Consider the following 16,373-nt stretch of genomic DNA (forward strand, 5'->3'; position numbering starts at 1 on the left):
AGTCCCAGATGAATTATTATATGGAAGATAGATGGCATACCTACTGTATATACATTATAAGAAGCACAACTGGAAAGATGAGTAATTCATTTGCATAGCTTGGATTACAATGTTACCTTTTCACAAATAGCAATTAAGGGTATTAAAGGGAAATCAACCCCTCCAAAGTCAAACTTTAAAATATAAATTACAAATACTTATAGGTGTCATATTTGGGTATCAATTACCCAGGTGAAACAGCTGAAACATGTCACTGGAATTAATTAACTTTGGTGCAAGATGGGATTGCCTTTTTTAAAACCATATTTTCAAAGCAGTCTTCTGCCATGGGACACCTCCCTGCGGTGGGAGAAACTACAGTATATCAGCCATTCACCTGAATGGGCTGTAAGAGGTGTATTCTAGCAGCGTAAAGGACCTCATGCTAGAAGACTGTTTAGTAAATATGGCCCTAAATGTCCTCCACTTGCCTACTCAGCATAGCAACATTTCAGCATGAAATCTTCTTCCACTTGTTCATCCTCAAAACTGTAATTAGCAGGTAGAAGGGATTACGTTGTACTAATTACACTCTCTTTGAAGAGAACACAGTTTGAGATCCACTGGAGATCCACTTCCGAATAATTCTACATGGGTTTCAGGCACTTGGGCAGTGCAATATGCAGTTGATACAAATGTATATGAATAATGTTGTTTCGTTGGTAAGTTACAGTATAGTAGGGTCACAAATTGTACTGCTGCTCCCTGTTCTACACCTGTTCCGTGAACTAATCACTGCCTGTTTGTGTCAATCCGGCATCTTCTCTGAGCAAGAATTGTGCATTTTAGGAACACATTTTTACGAGGTCTTTAAAAACAGCTTCTCTAGATAGCAATATTTAAATGAGATTAAGGAGTTTGACCTTAGTCGGCATGTCCCATTTCATTGAATTAAGAAATATTATCCTGAATTTATTTTGATGTTTGGAGAATGTTCTGTGCTTGATACTCTATGCTACTCAGTGCTGGATCACAATGCAGACTCTATGGATTAACTATCATTGCACGCATCAAAAATCAATATATTTAATGAAAAATGGTATGAATCAATATACAGTATTTCATTCTGTGCTCACTAATTTCATCTTATTGTGTGCAGCTGAAAAATCACTACACAGTACATGAATGAATGTCTTTGTGGCACTTAATGTATGATGAAAACCCTGAAATGTCTTATGATTTTTAAAAGTCACTTAAAGCAGCAATTAATCAATACATACAATTTCAAAACTATTACACTGTTGATAGTGAGTTATTTGCTTTGCCTATCCTGAAAATGTGAATACATTTAATGCAGTAAACACAAACCCTGGGGCCATCTTAAAAGCTTCAGTCTGACTTCAGATACTGTAATACAGTGTACGAGACATGACAGGAAGGTGAAGGTATCAGCCTACGGATATGTAGGCTGTAGATATAAGGCTTTCTGCATGTAAAAGAGGACAGACCATGTCTGTTTGCAGGGGACAGCTCCCCTCTTTTTTTGTTTGTGTAGCCCTGCTTCCGTCCCCCTTTGGGAGATCTGCCCTTGCTACCGGTGTGTGGTGCATAGTACCTGTTGTTGGTTTGCAGGAGAGCTGGGGGTCCACGATGATGTGGAGACAACAGGGCAGGCTTTTGTGGTAGGATGCTTAGTTACTTCTCTGCAGTGCTAGCGCCTCCATCCGCCGCAGGCTCCAGGAGTGCTGGAGGCAGTCCCAACGACAGAATCAGAGCATACTCCCCCTCTGATTGACTGCAAACTCAGGCCAGGAGTATATTGAACATGTATATGTCTCTTTATTTACCCACGATTGGACAACACACAGACCAAGTCCCACATCCACTCCTGCCACTCAAGGAAGCTGCAGAGGGGAGGGGTAACCTCAAGATGGGCCTAACACTGCCTGCATCTACCAGGACTTACGTGTTAGGGAGGGCAGATGAGTAGCCAGAACCAGCCATGGCTATATTTGTATAGAGTATCTAGCCCGTACGACATGGATAAGAGCCCTAGTCGCACTTGATTTTAAGAATAACCAATGAAATAGCAATCAAACATGACTTGTGCTTTATTCACATAACTGTATGAATGGAATTTTTTTTATTCCTATAGCGTGGTCTGGATAGGATTCCCTAAACATTCACTAAAATTAGAACAATGATGCAGGATAACAAGGGAGAAGGAGTGGCTCAGTGAGTAACAACACTGACTGGCACCGAATTTGAAGCAGGGGAACCTGGTTTGATTCCTAGTGTCGGCTCTTTGTGACCTTGGCCAAGTCACCTTATCTCCCTGTGCCTCAGGCACTAAAAACATAGATTGTAAACTCCACAGGGCAGGGACTGTGCCTGCAAAATGTCTCTGTAAAGTGCTATGTAAAACTAGCAGTGCAATACAAGAACATGCTATTATTATTATTATTATAGCAAAGCTGGAAAGTTTTTTACTTCTCAAATGGAGGGAATGAAGAGACAGTGACATAGATTTTTCCTCATAAAAGAATGTGACAAATATTCATACAAAATGTATCAAGAAAAACAATTATTATTATTTAGAGCATGTTCAATATGTAAACAGTATCACAAAGTGTGGCATTAGAATGGATCAAGTATACTATAGCAATTTACACTACATGACAATCTACTTGTTTATAGTGGTGAACCATCCCAATGCTATATCATAGTTGTCTGTTGCTGTACAAGTAAGTGCTCAATTATTTTAGCAATGTCCGCCAGTCAATAGTGGTGTGCCAGTTTACACTACGAGAAGTGCTTAACACTTAAATCCTGTGCGTTACAGTGGTGTATAACATCATTCAATAATCTAGCAGTACATGCTAACGTAGTGCCAGGGGAATCACTCCGTTAAAGCAGTGTGTGCCAATCCAGCACTTGAGAACAACACTTAATAGTCTAGCAATAAAATGCCGACATTACAAAGGTAGAACTTTTCAGGAGAATGAAACAGTTTAGAGCAATATATGACAATCATTCATTCTAAGAAATACTTGAAAGTTTAGCAATAGAGTACAGTACATGTCAACATTATAAAGGTAGAACATTTCTATGGGAAAAACCACATAAATCTAGTATACTGTACACTCCTCTTTCTGTGTTGCCCAATGAAGACAAATCATGGAGGATAATATGAGAGACAGAGAAACAAGAACAATTTTGCTCGCACAAGAACAGAAATTTAATTGCACAAATATAAATTGCAGAGACAATCCTCTAGTTTCTCTCTATATATAGTGAGGCAATGTTTCAAGCCCTGATGGCTTTTCTTTGGGCCTTTTCCCACAACAAAAACAGGGGCACATCTCTTCAGGATTGTGCTCTGTCGGTGCATAGGAAAGTGGTCCGGGTGTCTATATGTATGGCTGTCTCCTGCTACCTCTCAAGGATCAGGTACTGTGGTGGTTTATTGTGTTTAATAAATACAACCACTGTGATGTTCCTTAGAGCAGGTGTTATATCGCATCTTGGTGATGAGTCTGACACAACAAATATCCAATTGTAATAAGTGACTTCAACAGCTCTTTCTATGCAGATGATAAATTAAAAATAATTAACTGCATCCAAGCAAAACACATTATTGGTCAGGTCAGACTGTCTCTCTGAGAATAGATAGAATTTGAGATAGTTATTGTGTCCAGGTGACATAAATAATCTCTGAGAATATATGTCATGTGTGGCCAAGGAAGATCAATTAATTCAATATTTAGAGAAAATTGCAGAGCAATGTGAGCTGTCAGTAAGTGATATTTATATACAGAATGATCCCACCTCATAAATTATAAAGATTAATTTTAAAAGGGCAAGTTTTTCTAAATTAACACATCTACAGTACAACTGCATAAAATATTTTCAATGGTTCATACACAGGGCCAGTTGAAGTCTTTATAGAAGTACAGTATAGTAGTTCAGGCTCACATTTCTGTAAAAGACAACCAGTTTGTTTGACTTTTTTTAAATAAATTTATAAAAAAAATTAATTCAAAGGACCAACATGATTGATAATTTTGAGTGTAAAAAAACAGATTTCTGTAAATTCAGAATGAAATGAATATGGATGAAGCTAGCTTTTATCTACCAATGCCATACAACCATCACCATACAGCTCATGCACACTCTTTGAACATCTGATCTACGCACAGTGCACAAGAACACAATTGTCATCGCTGAAATTCTTTCTGACAGTTCTGCATGGTAGTGGAAAGAATCTACTGTATGTTGGATGCTGGTTGCTGGTTTACACTGTATTTCTATATTTTCTATTTACATTATATTTACATTTTTCATTTTAAAAAAAAGCTGTTTTCCACCATACTCATATGTCCAAAACATGTGGAAGTGTTTACCAAGGTTATTGTTATTCTTCATTGCAGACATCGCTAGTTCTTACGAAAGGAGCAGTAACAATGCTCTTTGAGCGCATTGGCTTTCATAAAGACGGTATATACAGATGACAGAAGCTGAACTTAGTCAGAATCTACAGGGAAATATGTACAGTATAAATCAACGCTTTAAGTGATTTTGCTGAAAAAACACGAACCAAAAAATAGCAAGAGAGAGATCCCTGGACTTATAAGGAAGGGGTGGCATGACTTAAGGCCCCTCTCCTAAGGTGCTGTGATCTCAGGTCAGGGGGAGGGGATACAGAAGGAGTACTTAAGGTGAAGGGTAGGGATCCTAGCTTCCTCTTTCTTCTAGAATCCTCCCACCCACCCTGCTTTTTCGGCATGCGGGATGTCGGCTTTGGAAGAAGAGATCAGGATTTTGCTTTGTTTTGTCGTAGCTTGGAGTATGTTTTGGTGGGAGTAATGTTACTCTGGGAGGGGGACTCAGTCAGCATGGGCTCCAGAAGGGAGGTTGCAGACATCGGAAGTATTTTAGTTGGGGAAGGCGGTATCATGGTAGCAAGGCTGCTGCGGCCGGAATGGTGGTCACCTTCCAGGTGGAATTTGTGGAAGGCGGTACTATTCCAGACTAGGTTCGGTTGGTGTGGTAGTGACCTTCCGATGGGGGCTCTGTGCAGTCAGACTGAATGGCTAGAAAAGTACGAGCTGAGGTTATCCGTCAAGCGCTGGTAGATGTGGGTGGAGCAATCTGGCTAGGTCCCTAGTTGGGGATAAATACAAAATATTTATCTGTTGTTATAAAGCCGTGCCCGTTTATTTTTACCCAAAAAGTTGTGTGATGTTTTTATTGGGTATGGGAGAGGAGTCCAGCTCGAGGCATAGGTAAGTCAATTGTGTCTGTGCACCCATGTCTAAAAACATTTTTATATGGTATGTGTGGCAGTCTTTTAAAGCAGCAGTCGAAGCTGCCATTTCCCCCCCCCCCCCCCTTTAATATGTGCATCCGTACAATCCACACAATGATAAGTAATTGCTAAGTTGCCGATCGATCCGTTCTCCTGTGATCAATCGGTGAAGATTTGGCTCGGGGTTCACTAAATGACTGCAGAGGAGTACTGACTCACTATCTGTGACTTTGTAAATGGTTGCTATAGAAACAAAAAAGGCTTGTTACATTATAATACATTAAAAATGTAATTCAGAATTATTTAAAAAAAATGCTACAAGTATTTTCACATAGTACAAAACTGATTTATTTATTTTAAAAAAAAAACATAAATGTAGGATATTGCTTGGTCTGCAGCTTTGGTGGAGTTAGAATGTTGGATGTTGTCTGTGGGGCACATATGTAAATTATATGTGATATTAAACTATAAGCATGTACCACTTTTGAGCATCATAAAGGCGTCAACATTTTAATTAAAGTTTTTCTTGGCATAAACAAAATACAGCATGTATGTTGACACAGACATTTCTTATTGCATCTGCATGTATGAACGCTTCATTAGTCAATCATTTATGTAATTGAGGAACTGTGCCTTTGATTAATGGTTAGATACTAGGATAATGGTAAGAGGAGGGGAGAAAAAGAATATATCTTTATAATTCATGTCAAATTAATTGGATTTCATTAAGACTTGCAACATACAGTATTAATGTACATATAATTTAACATGATAGACTCCAAACAAATACTAAGAAAATGTGCGAACAACGTAGAAACATTATTAATGTTAATAATACCAATTTATAAGTTGCTAATGATTATAGTAAAGTCAATTCTTAACACAATGCACTTTCATTTTTAAAACACAGGTCTTCATAGTGTACAGTACTGTACATATTCCCCAAGTTTCTCTTCTTGTTATTGTTGCACATTAGTGCACTGAACTACAAATTGAAGCCTGCATTTGCACACATTAATACATCAAAAATAGCATTTTATTAAGTATCCTGATGACTTACTCTATTATGGTGAAGTAATGCTGGTCGGTGTATTTAAATAATCTATTTCTCTGCCATAAAACTCTGCATAACCAATTTTATTATTTAATATGTTACTGCTATATGTCTTTTAAGACAACTATGAATTCAGTTTTAACATATGTGTTAATACAAATATTTGTTTCTTGTATAGCGCTGACAGTATGCCAGGGGTGCGCAAACTCCCTGCACCCCCCCTGCCTGCTCTCCTCGTCTGTCACGCCTCCCCTCACCTCTACTGCCGCATCAAATTATGCTGCGTGGTCATTTGACGTCACGTCTCCATGGCAAAGGGTGTCATTTGACGCTGCGTTGCCATAGAGACACGTGACTAAAGCCGGGTAAGTAAGTTTATAGAGGCATCACGCTCTAAGCGCGGGGCCTCTGTAAACGCTGCACCCCCCGGGGTGTGCGCCCCCCAGTTTACACACCTCTGCTGTATGCAATGCTCTTCATAAAATTCTGCAGGCACAGCGAGTCCCTCCCCTGAAGTGATTACAGTCTCATTTTGTTGCGTGGGACACAGGGAGATCAGGTAACTTGCTGATCATAAGGAGAGCTGACAGTGGGATTCAAACTGGGTATACAGTATACACCTCTAACTCAATTTTCTTACCAACAGACTATTCCTTCCCCCAGCTGTGTCTCATACCTATTTCATATGGTATGTCACCTCCTCTTTAAATTGTACACATTTTGTTTATAGGGGTTGTTAGACACTATAGCTATTGACCATACTGCATGCCATGTTTCGAGTGACAGCTGTATTAGGAAGGGGTAAAAGCGCTAATTGATTTGTCAGAATGTATTAACTAGTGTTCATCACACCAGCTTCACTTTCACCTTACCCATGGTATCTGCTGGTTTACCTTTGTAACTCATTCATTTCTGTTGCTATGTGATGATTGAACTGGGTATTTAATTGTGGTGGATGCCAATTGCCATTCAAGATCCCACCACAGAACATTAAAAATATGCATATGAATATGTATGAGTATGTATATGAAATTCATCGTTCATTTGTTTAGGGAAAATACCTGTAGTAAAGAGAATGTGCAGAGCATATTGTAGAAATAAGGAAATATGTAATCCATCTATTTTTTATAAACAGAAAAAAGAGGGCTGGAAAAATGATTTTCACAAACAAGGTTGGAGAAGAGCACAGGCTAGGAAATAATGTATAGGGGCTGCAAATATGGGTAATGGGTGGGGGGGGGGAGGAGGTGGTACCTATGTGCCTTTCAACGATCTGTGGCTTTGGGGGTTATAAATTAACCGCCAGTAGTGCCAATTAGGGCACAATCGCACAGAAATTCCCATTGACCCCAATCTATTTTTCCTTGCAATAGTGCCCCGATCGGCACTACTGTATCTGTTTAATGGATAACCTCCCTTAACCATACAAAGGTCCCTCTATCACATGAATATGGAAGCATGGTCAAAAAACATCCACTGTACAGTATACAGCAAATAAAAATAGCACTTTGTAGCACATTCACATGTTTCAGACGGGTCCACAAATCTGCCTTTCCCCATAGTCGTTCAGCATACAGTGCTTCCACTGCAGCCAGGGATGCTGGGTAATGACATGCAAATGAGCACTCATAGTGTCACTTTTTGCTTCTTATCCATTTTAACATGGATTCCTATAAGTTTATGTCTGTCGTGTTACACAGCTTTTAAAGCATGGCTTGGGTTAAATAAGTGCATGGTCAGCAAACCTACTTATACACAGCTGTTTTTACATTTTGTGTCTCAGAATAATAATAATAATAATAATAATAATAATAATAGCATGTTCTTGTATAGCGCTGCTAGTTATACGCAGCGCTTTACAGAGACATTTTGTATGCACAGGTCCCTGCCCCATAGAGCTTACAATCTATGGTTTTGGTGCCTGAGGCACAAGGAGATAAAGTGACTTGCCCAAGGTCACAAGGAGCCGACACCAGGAATTGAACCAGGATCCCCTGCTTCACACTCTCAGTGCCAGTCAGTGTCTTTACTCACCCAGCACTCCCGGGCTCTGACCTTGGACTGTGAAGCTGGTAGTGGCCACAAACCAAGTATACAAAGTAAATTACTGTATGGTAAATAAAAAAGTGACAAAAACCCACCTCCAAATAGTGCACAGCAAATAATGCTTATGAGCACATTCACATGTCTCAGACAGGTCCACAAACCTGCCTTTCCCCATAATCTCTCAGCATACAGTGCTTCCACTGCAGCGAGGGATGCTGGGTAATGACATGCAAATAAGCTGTGTAAAGCAAAACAACTACACCAGATTTATCAAAGGAAAACATCTAATTGCTTTAAATCGAAAAAATATCCTTTCATGAACCCGATTGCAGTTTTTTTTGCACCACAAGTTCAACCTGTGCTAAATGTAGACAACAGATACATGTACTTTATCCTATATCTATACTTACTTATTGATCCAGAGGAAGGCAAACAAAAAACCCCAGAATCATATCATCCAATGATATCTCATAAGGGGAAAAATAAATTCATTCCTGACTCCAAGAATTGGCAAATCGGATTAATCCCTGGATCAACATCCTTCCCATGTTTACTTATTTGGTATATCCCTGTATACCTTTCCCATCTAAAAAGATGTCCATTGCCCGTTTGATGCAAGAAACATGTGTTTCTGTTTAATGGTTATTCCAATAAAAAGTTCAAATGGAGCTAATCAGCTGTTGGCATTAAAAAGCTTTTTTTATATGGTGTAATAACTAACGTGTGATAGGCATTGATTGATAAGTGCATGCTATCCCTCAAGTGAATGGCTGTCACACTTTACTGAATACACTCCTATATCAACATAGGAAGGAACTATTATGAATCAAATTTGCCATCAATTAATATTGGAAGCATTTATAATAGCCAAAGGATGAGCAATGGATCTGATGTATTCATTATTACAAAGTAACCATTTGAATGTGTTTTGTTTTAAATAAATTGCCAATTATAAGCTTATTTTAATTTTGCCTACTGTATATAAGAAAAACAGATTAAATGTATCATACCGTAGAAATTTGTAGCTTTTTTTAAACATTCAATGTTAAGTTTGAGATATTCTTTTCGATCTAATTGTTTTTTTTAATGTAATCATGCTTTTTGGGTTAAATGTGAAGATCAAGAATGTTTTACGTTCTTTTGAAGGGAATAAAAGCAGAGTGCACGTCTAAATGTTTATTGAACCTTTTGCTTGTGCCCTACTTATATCAGAAGACCAAGAAAGAGAGGTGGAGAGCACTTTGCTTATGGAAGGTACTGTAGAAGTACGGAAGATTCTGTTCAACAAACAGTGACATCACATAAAGGGAAGAGCTAAAGGAGTCTAATGCAAATAAAATTTCTGCATATTACTGTATATGTACAAATGAACGTGAATGTTTTTATACGGTAAGTATATAGTGGTAAATTCTATATCCGCCAACGCAGCCAATCCCCACTGACGCACAAAACAGCAATTTCAGCATTTATAGAACTACCCCACAGAGTTGTTTAATTTCAAATGACATCAATCACCCATATTTAATTATTTAAACATTTTACTGAGTGGCAATGTGACTTTGTTAAAGTCTAAGTGATGCACAGTATAGCCCTGAATATGTCAAATGTAGCCCATCAACCATGAGAGAAGGCACCTAATGTATGTTTGTATTGCTGGTTAGCATGTAAGAATCTTTAGACTGTTATAAGAATTGTGTGAGATTGTATTTGAGATGAAAAAAAAAAAAACTTGAAAGTATTAACAAGATTGAGTATGCAATCAGTTTTTGAAGCCAACTGATAATGAGCAGTAAAAGACAAGTCTTGAAGGAATGCAAGGTAATGACTTGTATTGCTACAAATAGTAATTGAAGCCATGTGAGAAGGTAATCAAATCCAAACTTTTATGTGCTGCTTCAGTGACTGGCAAAGACCACATTTCAAATAAATACATTACCAACACCATAACCTGCACAGCTGCACTTTCTTTAAATAATCTCTTTGTATAATGTTCAAAAGCCCTGCAACAGATTATAGTGCGACTCAGCACTGTAAATATCAAGTCTCTATATTTGGGATTTTAGCATTTTGAAAGCACACTTCTATTGTATAAAGTTTCAAATGAAAATACATAAACAGAACAATTTTGTTTTGCACTTATTGTCTTACTTTTCTTTCTCTTGAACTATCACTTTTTGTTTTACTATGATGAAATTACATTGATCCCATGAGAAAGTATCTCAATATAACTAGAATGTTGATGCTGTATGTAACAAACTGTATAAATGAGCTATGCAGTACCAAGTTATTCTTCTAACATTTGTTTATTGAAAAATGACAATTTCCAGATGAAAAATGGGAACAGTGCAGTTACCATCAAATGCACTTTTCATCCTGAATAATCCCCAATGAAATAAACTCTACAATGAGAATGCAAAAGAGGGATTGTCCTACATTATAGAATGGACAGCATTATAATTATTTCATTAAGATGATGTGATCTTCCTGAGCTCCTGTCTATGGGCTTGTAGGGTGTAAGTGAAAAATGAGACACTTTACATAATTTGTAATAACAGGAAACAAAGCAGGGTTCCAATACAATACGAATAGGTGATATTCTGCATTACTGGCAAGAACTGTGATTAAGGACCTGACATGAGCAGGTTTTGCTTATTTGAGCAAGTCACATACTGTAGCAACATAAGAAAAAGCAAGTAATCAAAACAGCCTATTGTAACTAAGACGGACATACAGTACTCATACTGTAGCAATACTAACACTGTACATATATATATAGTGTATATATATATATACTCACACACACACACATATATATAATGACTATTCTTCCAATGTTTCAGTTCCCAATGGAACCTTTCTCAAGCATACATACTGTATAAGAAAAAGGCAGTAAGTCTGCATATTTACATATTTTTGAAACTGGTAGGTATCCTCAATTAAAGGAGCCTATAGTCTTATAAACATGTTTGTGGTTTGATTTGTGCCTTAATGATCAGACAAAACAGGGCAGCGCCACTAGACACCCAACCCTCTATTTCCAAACTTTATTTTGACAGTTGAAGAGAGAGCCATAATAATCTTTTAACGTAGCTTTAAACATAAATATATAGATATGTCTAAAGAAGAAGTGTTACAGGACTATGAGAGGTGGTTGGTATCAATAAAGGAAGACTTTAAGCTGAATGGTGATAGCTGTGTGTTTAATATAACAAGAAAATACTATTCTATCAATAAAAGAATCAAGCTAAACCCTACCAAGTAATGGCCTGCACAGTGCTCTCTGTGTGCTGCCATGTGCAGTGGTTTGCATCTCTCTGTAGTACAGCTGTCACATTTCATTATGCCATGTATGACTCTGCATGTGACAGTGACTATTTGTTAACTGCAGGAAGGGAGTTTGAAAAGTGTAATTTCAATATTAAGTTTGAGACTGAGCGTTAGCTTTACCCGTGGGGAGGTAGGCATATGAATGCTACCGATGAAGTAAAGTCCCTAGATTAGCATCTATCTATTGGACACCAATACAGAATAAACCAGCGCTGAGGAAAGTTCATTGGCCACCATATGCAAGTCAGGTGTGGTAAACCAATGTGTACTGTACAACATGTGTATTCAGTGGCTTCAACAATGTGCCACAACACTACCCTATTCTATGTAGTCCTTGCTCTTGCTGCTATAATCGCACACTTTTACCATTTCACATTTTGTATATGAATACATACATTGCTTATTTATTGGTTACGGTAGAGTAGAGGGCAACCACTGCTCACTGGTAGACTTAGAGGTCTTACCTTCAGTTTGCGATCATGATCTCCACTGCACAGAGAATTCAACGAAACTTTGAATGTTTTCCAGACAGGGTTCAAGTTATTCATTACAACCTGTTATAATAGGGACAACAAATATTAAGTCAAAGGAGAGAGCTGATAACAATTATAGGGCCTTATTCGATATTGTCCAAAGTGGCAAGTTTTCAGCCAAAATTCCCCATTGAAATCAACAGAGATGTTCAGCCAAATGTGTCTCGAACGGCCCCTTCAGACTAAATAGAATTACCCCCATAGAGACATAAAAACAACCAGGCACATTTTCCTCTGTCTACAGAATGTATTTTCAATTATATCAGAGATGAGAGGATACATGACTAATACTATTATACTTAATATGCCTCTGCGGCTTACAATATTGTACAAATAATAGATGAGAAAGACAGCAATAATACGCCCTGATTGTTGGACACATTGTTCAAAGCTACCGGCTTGTGATGCTTATCTCAAATTCAGAAAATAGTTACACTATTTAATCAAAGGAGCAGACGTGCCCAGTCAGTAATTTTTATTAACATTCATCTGCCTTAGATGGCTACCTTGTTTTTCTTCTTTTACATCTTTGTTAAACTCATGGAATCTCTGTAAATCAGTATTGCTGACCAGAGGAAGAGAGAGAACTCTCGCAAGCTTGTTTTATTATATCTATTGTTAGTCCAAAATATAAATGTACCACCTAATACTGAAATACTCATTTACTCTGTACTATCACAACTGGACTAACACGGCTATTTCTACTTATCAACAGTTCACATTTTTCACCCAGTTTGGTTACTACTTTAATGTCCCAATAATTCCTTTATAACCTTTATATTCCTTTATGGGAGGAGCGGCTCAGTGATTAAAGACACTGACTGGCACTGAGTTTGATCCAGGGGAGCCTGGTTCAATTACTGGTGTCGGCTCCTTGTGACCTTGGGCAAGTCACCTTATCTCCCTGTGCCTCAGGCACCAAAACATAGATTGTAAGCTCCAATGACCTGTGCCTGCAAAATGTCTCTGAAAATGTCACGTAAAACTAGCAGCGCTATACAAGAACATGCTATTATTATTATAACATTAGTATTTTGAAAGTTAGTTTGTAAACACAAGCTGAGGCATGGGGAGGAGTTTTATTTCCTTCTTCGTTGTGTGTGATATGACAGAACAGGAGTTTGCACAGGCAAACCTGCCTCATTCCTGCCTCCTTATCTTCCTTGGCTATAAGTTGAGTAAACACACACTCCATATCCAGAGGCTATAATGAAAATACATATTCTTAATTTTCTGTACTGTAGGTATGATTACATTTGTTTAAGGAAGACTATTACATTCAAATTTTGTTTGCATATTAATAGGGATTGCATCTTTACGCGAGCAATTACTTTTAGTTCTTACAATATGATCTCTACAGTTTGACCAATATTGTTAAAACTACCACTTTGAAATTGAATGGAAGGTAAGGCCACTGTTTGTTTTGTGGTGGGAATGAGAAGATTAGTACAAGGATACACAGGCTATTGTGTCTACCACCTAATATATATATATATTTTTAAACCATGAAATACAGTATAACAGACAATGGTGCAGGGTTAGATCACCAGTCTAATAAGGAAAGTCTCAAGTACTCAATATGTGCAATTAAAAATACAGGTGGTAAAGTTAAATATGGTGGACGCAGAAGGTACAGGATGAAAGAATGTTTCATGCCAGAATTTAGAAACAGTTAAACCCAGGGCAACTGTGACAAAGGCAAAATAGTTATTTACTGTCTGGAGTGGTGGTACAGAACAAGTAGTTATTGAATGAAACATGTTCACAAGATCACAATGGACCTGCAGGTTTATTCAGTAAGAACATATTTGTATTAGGAATAATAGGCTAAAGCTGTACAATTCCGGTCATTACTGAATTTCCTGCTCTCTGACTGGTTAAAATTCCGGGCATTATTCATTCAGTAATGTCCAGAATTTTTGGCAGCTTCAATGTGTTTATTTCCGGCCAATCAGCTTTTTCTTTTGCCAGAACAGTATTGAGACAGGGCAGGGGATTGGTCAGGAGACAGGAACAGCTCTCATACAGGGCAGAGGATTGGCCAGGAAGCAGCAACAGGCAGTGGCTCCTCCGCCTCCTTTCGTGAACACAGCTTCATTTTGAGTTGACGAGGGGGAGAGTGTTTGTGTAGGTGCAAAGTAAGTGGCTGTCTGCAGTTTGTTTGTAGCTGCATTTTCTGTCTATTTAGTGTACAGGCATACCCCGCATTAACATATGCAATGGGCCCAGAGCATATATGTAAAGTGAAAATGTACTTAAAGTGAAGCACTACCTTTTTTCCACTTATCGATGCATGTACTGTACTGCAATCGTCCTATACGGGCATAACTGATGTAAATAACGCATTTGTAACAGGCTCTATAGTCTCCCCGCTTGCGCACAGCTTCGGTACAGGTAGGGAGCCGGTATTGCTGTTCAAGACGTGCTGACAGGCGCATGGGTGAGCTGCCGTTTGCCTATTGGGCGATATGTCCTTACTCGCGAGTGTACTTAAAGTGAGTGTCCTTAAACCGGGGTATGCCTGTATGTGTGTATGTATGTAGCTGCAGCTGCAGAGTTTGTGTGTGTATCTGCAGTTTGTGTGCATGTAGCTGCAGTTTGTGTGTGTAGCTGCAATGTGTGTAGCTGCAGTGTGTGTGTGTGTGTCTCTGTGTGTGTGTAGCAGTGCGTGTGTAGCTGCAGTGCGTGTGCGTGTGTAGCTGCAGTGTATGTGTGTGTGTACAGTCAGTGCCGGCCCGTCCATTAGGCGAACCTAGGCGGTCGCCTAGGACACAAAGGTCCTAGGGGTGCATTAATAATAATATTATTAGGGAGTGGAGCGGCAATAGACAATGGTAGACAATGTCAGTGGAGGGAAGACGTTGAGACAGCAGGCGGCGCTTGCTTCGCTGTGGCAGGCGAAGACATCCGATCGGAGCAGGAGCTCAGGAGACGGCAGGGGAGGTAAGCACTGTAACACCGGCGCCAGAAGTCCAGCGGTCAACTTACGGTGTTACAGCGCATACCTCCCCTGCCGTCTCCTGAGCTCCTGCTCCGATCGGATGTCTTCGCCTGCCAGAGCGAAGCCACCACCGCCCGCTGTCTCAAGGTCTTACCTCCGCTGACTTATTTTACTGCCGTTCCGCTCCTTGACTCCTGGCCGCTCCGCTCCCGCTGTGCCGCCGTCAAGCCTGGTAAGAGAGAGGGAAGGTGGGGGGGGGGGGTTGCAAATGTCAGATAATACTTTCTATATTGTCTGACATTATTGGTTATCCAACCCGGTATTGGTCTCGTTTAGGTCATATAACCAGGAATCTCCTGTTTTATTATTTTTTATTTATTTATCTTTTTTTTAAAATAATTTTTCTTTTTTTTGTCCGGCATTTTGGCACCCTATTATTTTTATTTTGCGTTGTGCTGGGGTGCGGTCGCACCACTGCAGCCCCAATAGCTACGCTACTGTTTATTTTATTATTTTATTTATCTTATTCCATAGGGTGCATGAAACCCTTGTGCTGGCGCTGTACACAGTACACAGGTTACTACTCAATCCCCAATAATGCTGACAATTTTGAGTCAGTGCCAGTGGCGTAATAGCCACTCAATCCTGGGTATGTTGGCTTGTGATGGTGCAAGCACACCACGGGAGCTCATTGTGTACTGAACCTGTTACAGGCCTGTTCTTCGAAAAGGGTGCTTCGTTCTGCTTTTATTGCCATTGAGGGTTCCCTCTGGCGGCGCTTGATCTCTCGTCCACATCTGGAACTGTAGCTCTCTCTGCTGCTGCCACATGCACACGTGCACTCTCTTCAGATCTCGACCGAACTTGATAGCACGCCGGTTTGCACAGATCTGACTCAACATGTGTCACACTCCTATTGCATGCTGGATGGTGGGGGGATGAGTTGCAGAGCTGCAGATAACATGATCTTTAGATCTTTTCTACAGTACATCACCATCCCACAAACTCAGTACTCACAGGTTACATTGTAGCTACAGGACTCCTTTTTTTCCTCCTGAAGGGAAATACCACTTTTATGTGGGAATGGGCCAAGAAAGACTAAGTGCCGAGACGTAGCCACCCCCCTTGATTTTTGGATTGTGTTCCTTTTTTTCTTTTTGGCAGTGTGCAGCACCTTTTTTGCAC

General features: G+C 39.3%; 1 protein-coding gene across 1 annotated transcript in view; it reads right to left on the bottom strand.

Moving 5' to 3' along the window:
• CPNE4 (copine 4) overlaps window positions 1–16,373 on the bottom strand; it is a 445,822-nt gene that overhangs the window by 144,700 nt on the left and 284,749 nt on the right. Inside the window, exon 7 of the mRNA XM_075587100.1 lies at window positions 12,179–12,268. Coding sequence (XP_075443215.1) covers window positions 12,179–12,268 — 90 coding nt within the window. The remainder of the gene's footprint in view (window positions 1–12,178; window positions 12,269–16,373) is intronic.

This window comes from Ascaphus truei, chromosome 2 (assembly GCF_040206685.1).
Source record: "Ascaphus truei isolate aAscTru1 chromosome 2, aAscTru1.hap1, whole genome shotgun sequence".
Lineage (NCBI taxonomy): Eukaryota > Metazoa > Chordata > Amphibia > Anura > Ascaphidae > Ascaphus > Ascaphus truei.